At 37.1% G+C, this 5,895-nt stretch overlaps 1 protein-coding gene across 1 annotated transcript; it reads left to right on the top strand.

The window, feature by feature from the left end:
• On the top strand, positions 1-5,895 carry LOC112515307 (dolichyl-diphosphooligosaccharide--protein glycosyltransferase 48 kDa subunit). Its single transcript, XM_025122036.1, has 13 exons — positions 1-318; positions 398-534; positions 1,522-1,647; positions 2,333-2,386; positions 2,484-2,597; positions 3,273-3,328; positions 3,419-3,460; positions 4,081-4,156; positions 4,387-4,458; positions 4,563-4,688; positions 4,782-4,886; positions 5,424-5,507; positions 5,602-5,895. Exons 1-13 carry the CDS (start codon positions 42-44, stop codon positions 5,647-5,649), a joined length of 1,317 nt encoding a protein of 438 aa, XP_024977804.1. The 5' UTR covers positions 1-41; the 3' UTR covers positions 5,650-5,895.

The following is a 5,895-nucleotide window of genomic DNA, read 5'->3' on the forward strand; positions in this document are numbered from 1 at the left end:
CGATCCAAACCTCGAGAACCCTAAAACGAAAGGAAGAAGATATGGCGAATTTCTCCATCGCCACCGTCTTCATAGCTTCGATCTCACTGTTATTTGCACTCTCCAACTCATTTTCTCTCGAGAACCCTACGGATCGGCGCATTTTAGTGTTGGTCGACGACTTGGCTCTCAAGTCTTCGCACTCGATCTTCTTCAGTTCTCTACAGACACGTGGATTTGAGCTCGATTTCAAGCTCTCCGATGATCCCAAGATCGCACTTCAGAGATACGGACAGTATCTATATGATGGCCTGATTTTGTTTTCTCCCACCATCGAAAGTAATCTTGGAAGTTTATTGCAAAAAATTCATGCATTTGTTGGTGAATTTGATAAGAATGACGGATTTGAATTTTCCAGGATTTGGAGGATCTTTGGATGTGGCTGCTATTTTGGACTTCGTGGACTCTGGCAAAGACTTGATTGTTGCTGCCGATGCGAGTGCGTCTGATTTGATCCGAAATATTGCCGCTGAGTGTGGAGTTGATTTTGATGAGGTACTTTCATTTTATACTCGTTAAGTGGCGAAACTGATCGTTTTGGGACAGACTATTGATCTGATTTAGTTCATTCTGAGTCGGTACTCAGTAGTATGCTACTTGTTGAACTGTCTAAAAAGATGCTACTATTGACGGGAGTTTTTTTGAACATGAAAATAAATTTGTTATATAATTTGAATTTCAAAAATGGTTGGTCATACAGCTCTTTCTGAGTGTGTTGATATGGAAATGCAAGGATTGGTGCTCAAAATCAGACACTCAAACAGAAGTTCCAGACATGACAGCCTTTACATGTATTAGCGATATGACGTTATCCCATTTCCACTACAGTCGATGATCACACACCTTCCTTCACATTCATCGATTTCAGTGACTGTTACCACTATGACCGAAAGCTTTGATTAGTGGTAGTCCAAGTATAGATCACTTCATCTCTGTTTTGGCATAACAGAGATGCCATTAAATAGAGAAAATTGGGAAGAGGACCAATTTCTCATAGATTTGCCTGTCTCAGTAGATAACTTAGAACCAAATGAACTATCTACTGTATCCTCTATATGTTCACCTCAATTTATTATACAACCGAAGTTCTTGCCTTTCCTTGTATATATTTCACCATGATTGGCTTACTGGTTAAGCCTCAGATAGATAGTGGAAAATCTCATCTACCCCGGGTTCGAACCCAGGCGCTGCCAAATCTCTTGTGGCCATGGAGGTTCACCTGCGATGACTCCAGGACATTTGTGGGCCTGGGGCATTAGCCGGTGCGCTAAGCTGGCCCGGAAACCACGGTAACCCAAAAAGAACTTGATAAATGAGAAGGCATTTGATTCTTTTGAGGTTTGAGCTGACTTACTCATTAGTGTCTTTTTTGGGATGGCTAACGTGAATAGCACCCTTATCAATTTGGCTATGTTACATTCATTGATTATCCTAAACAAAGGAAGAAGCTTAGGTTGAATTTTTTTTATTGCCATTGCACAGGATTCATCTGCTGTGGTTATTGATCATGGTAGCTATGCTGTCTCCGGAACTGAGGGAGATCACACATTAATTGCTGCTGATGATTTTATTCAGTCTGATGTACTCTTGGGGACTACAAAAATAGAGGTCAGTTCATGTAGTCAAATGGTTTGTTCTGTGATTACTATTTTTGTGGTCATGTATCTACCAGATATTGCCCTATTCCCTCTGCTAAGGGCAGATACATTGAAGACGATGATTTCGATACTTGTTATTTACACCTACCACTTCATGTGTTTCCTATTACTGTTTTTGTTGCATTTGTCATTGTTGATGATATTGATATTACTACCGGAAAGCTTTTCAGTGGTGTGGAAATTCCTTTATCCTTCAGCTACCAATGCCTAGGGCGTTAGTGCTGCTTTTTGGTACACAATAATGAGGGTGATAATGGAGGGGTAAAATCATTGGTGGGACCTCAGTAATGAGATAGAAAATTCACTTGGGAATCCTGTTTGGACAAGTACCTTCTTTTACATTCCTTATGTTTGGGTTATTTTCATTCATTCTATCACATAAAGAACTGAATTTTACAATGTAACACTTGAAATGAAAGACAGGTAAAACCTGCTTGGTCTCAATTGTGTTCCGAATTTGTATAAACTAAACCAAGTCAGTAATAAAGGGAGTGAAATGATTATACATAAAGAACGAATCATTCCATTCCAACCATATCTTTAATCATGTTGACCAAAAGGAACGTATAAGCTTGGTGCATTGCAGATAACGTTATGTTGTCTTTTCTCAGCAAGTTCTCTTTTGCATGATACAGGCTCCTGTACTTTTCAAAGGGATTGGTCACTCTTTGAACCCGGCAAATAGCTTGGTAAGGTCAACATGCATCATTTGTTAACTTTCTATGATGTTGTCTGGTTCACTTGTGGGGTGAGGTTCCCTTTTTTGATGTTCGACTCATTTTGCAGGTTTTGAAGGTTCTTTCAGCTTCTCCATCAGCATATTCTGCTAATCCAAAGTCCAAGCTGTCAAGTCCCCCATCCCTTTCTGGATCTTCTATTTCATTGGTTTCAGTTGTGCAGGTAGTTTCTCTACTTACAAGTTTACCTTATTATGTACTTGCTGGTTCTCTTAAACCCCAAACTTTCTTTGATCCAAGACTGACCATAGTTTAAAATATCCATTTTCATTTTTTTGGGATAGCTAAAGTGAATTGGTCTACTTGCCATGTAAGGTGTCTAACTAAGAAACAGTTTCTTAGCACTCTAAATTCTATCCCAGGATTGTATCTGTGTGTACCATACATATACAAATACTTGGAATCCCTTCCTGTCATCAAGCTAGTGCTACTAAACAACAATAGCAAAAAGAAAGTAAAAAAATTTAGCAAAGGAGATACAATCAGGTGGCGGCAGTGACGTGTACTACTGATAATTAGGACTTAGTAGCATTGAATGATTATAAAATGATATTGCAATAGACATCCCTATGAAGTTGATTTAGCTTTATATGATTGGATTAGGTGACGGGACAAATGAAATCATGTGGAGAGTGCTCACTCTAATCCATAGGCTTGTACACGAATAGCTGAATACCATTGACACAATGACACATTTATTTGGTGTCCTAAATGATTACTTGTATGCTTGGTTTTGCTAGCTCAGTTTTGCTTAATTGCATCAGTTTTGCTTAATTGCATCAGTTAGATGTCAACTGTGTAAAGGGGATTTCTAATATACTTTCTTTTGATATTGCAGGCTAGAAATAATGCTAGAGTTTTATTCTCTGGCTCTTTAGATCTGTTCAGCAACAAGTATGAAATATTTTGCAGTTTTGTGTGTAGTACTATTTTACCATCATATCTTTTTTGGGTTGAAGTGGAACTGAATATTATGTTATGCAGGTTCTTCAAATCACCAGTGCAAAAGGCAGGGAGCTCAAATAAGTGAGTGTATCCCCTTACAATATTTTTCACATGTTTACTTTAGTTCACACATCGTGTTTGTTACTTTAATCTTCTATCCTAGCAATATACTTCCCAATGTAGTTTTCATCTAGTAAATATAAATGATAATCACGTCTAGAAATGAAAATAAAATTATAAAAAGAGGATATGTGATTGATGTGGTGGCGAACTGGAGCTGTGGTCACTGGTAACTGAATGCATGCTGATGGTTGGTCTTAGTTGCTAAGTTGTTCGTAAGTGGTAAATTCTTATTTTAGGACAACTCAATATAAACTTCATTTAGCAACACTCGAGGATTTTCCATCAGGAATTCTTTTAAGCAGACTTCACTTTTTATAGAATTCTTGTATAAACTGAATGAGCTTACCTTTTGGAACTCCCCTTATGTTGATTGGTATTGGAACAAGAAGAAGTTGAATTTATAATTTGGATTCAATGAGCGTAAGGAGGATCCTATTCCTAGCACAACACACATGAATACACGACCACCATTCTAAATTTTTGCATCTTGTTTCCAATTTCACGCTTTGATTTGGGAAATTTTAGATTTTGCTTCATCCTGTTGTGCCAACAACTTAGCGAACAGTTACTTGTAACAGATATGCAAAATCTGGCAATCAACAGTTTGTTACTGAGCTTAGCAAATGGGTCTTTCATGAAAGAGGCCATTTAAAGGTGAGATATCTACTAGCTATTCTTTCCCTGTTTCTTCTGTTTCATTAATTGCGCTCCAATTTACCTTTTTCATCTTTAATTAAGTCTGATTTCCAACCTTTTACCCTTCCTCTAGACTGGGCTGAAAAGAATAGTCTCTTTATTACTTTTAGTCATCTGATATATAAACTATAGTCTATTTATTCTACTTGTTTAAAAACTTTTCTGAATCTCTATCTTGAATGTAACAGGCTGTCAATGTTAGACACCACAGAGTTGGTGAGACTGATGAACCTGCTATCTACAGGATCAACGATGACCTGGTAATCTTTCATATTATATACCAGCATTCTGTTTGCGGGAAAGTTAAGAAACCTTTTAAGGATTGACCTTGTAGTTGACCGTAGTTAAATTGAACTTATTTCAGGAATACTTGGTAGAGATCTATGAATGGTCTGGATCAAGTTGGGAACCATATGTCGCAAATGATGTCCAGATTCAATTTTACATGATGAGCCCCTACGTGTTGAAAACCATGTCTACTGATAAAAAGGTAGCATTCTATATCTTACATTCTTCTTATATTCATATGCTACTTATAAGTCGATAAATATTCTATTCCCCTTATTCTCCTTATTTTCTGCAGGGGTTGTATCGTACTTCTTTTAAGGTACCAGATGTATATGGTGTGTTCCAGTTTAAGGTTGAATATCAGAGGCTTGGATACACTAGCTTGTCACTTGCAAAACAGGTAAAGTACTAAATACTTGTACAATTGATGACAAATTCACAACACAGGATCATTACCTTGGAACTGATAAAGAGCGGGGTAGATTATTAGACAACCTAACAAACCAACCGAACCCAACCCAGTAAATCCAACTCAGAAGTAGGGTAAACCCAAATGGTAGAGTGACTGTTCCCATGAAGACCCTCCTGTTTGTGCAAGATTGTGCGCTACCAGGTAGACGTAACAAGGACTAGCACATGGTGATCATAGAATGAGAAAAGAAATAATATCTTCAAAAAAAATTAAAAAATGAAATGATAATATTTCAACTTCATTGGTGGGAAGAATAAAAGAGAGCCATTTTTCTCGATTTTTATCCTCCCTCTCTTGCTGTCTTTATTTTGAAAGATTGTTTTGGAGGATTGTACAGAGCAAAAAATGTGTTAAAAACTCCAAAATCTTTATTTTCTCCATTTTGGTTATAAATCATGGTCATGAACTAAAGAGACTTTTGCTGTATCCAACGCTTACATCATGATCAATTATGCGTGCATGCAGATTCCAGTTCGGCCTTTCAGACACAATGAATACGAAAGATTCATACCAACAGCTTTTCCATATTATGGAGCATCATTTTCTACGGTATTTTCTTTTTCACTTCCCCAAAATCTCAAAATGGACGTATATGTTTTTGTAAGTAAGAGAGAAATTTTAACACTGTATTTGATTGTTGCAGATGGCTGCATTCTTCATCTTCAGCTTCGTATACCTTTACAGCAAGTAAACTTTCAATCTTGATGTTTTTGTACCTTAAGTGGTCTAATTTTACACATTTAGAGTCGGTAATTTGGTTATGTTGCAATTTTCGGGAACATCCGATCGAGATGCTGCTGCATTTTTAGCCGTAAAAGTAGAGGAATGGATGGTCAGAATATCAAAAAAGATCCCAGAGATATATGAAATGACTCATGTAGCCAATATTATATATCATCTTTTCTCGAGTTATGCTGCATTTTTTGACATTGGGATA

This window comes from Cynara cardunculus (assembly GCF_001531365.2).
Source record: "Cynara cardunculus var. scolymus isolate 2C chromosome LG 7, CcrdV1, whole genome shotgun sequence".
Lineage (NCBI taxonomy): Eukaryota > Viridiplantae > Streptophyta > Magnoliopsida > Asterales > Asteraceae > Cynara > Cynara cardunculus.

Excerpts from the sequence above, each read along its gene's own strand:
- LOC112515307 (XM_025122036.1), top strand. The coding sequence starts at position 42 with ATGGCGAATTTCTCCATCGCCACCGTCTTCATAGCTTCGATCTCACTG. Across the intron at positions 1,648-2,332 it reads TGGGGACTACAAAAATAGAG|GCTCCTGTACTTTTCAAAGG; the intron begins GTCAGTTCATGT and ends TGCATGATACAG. Across the intron at positions 4,459-4,562 it reads ACAGGATCAACGATGACCTG|GAATACTTGGTAGAGATCTA; the intron begins GTAATCTTTCAT and ends AACTTATTTCAG.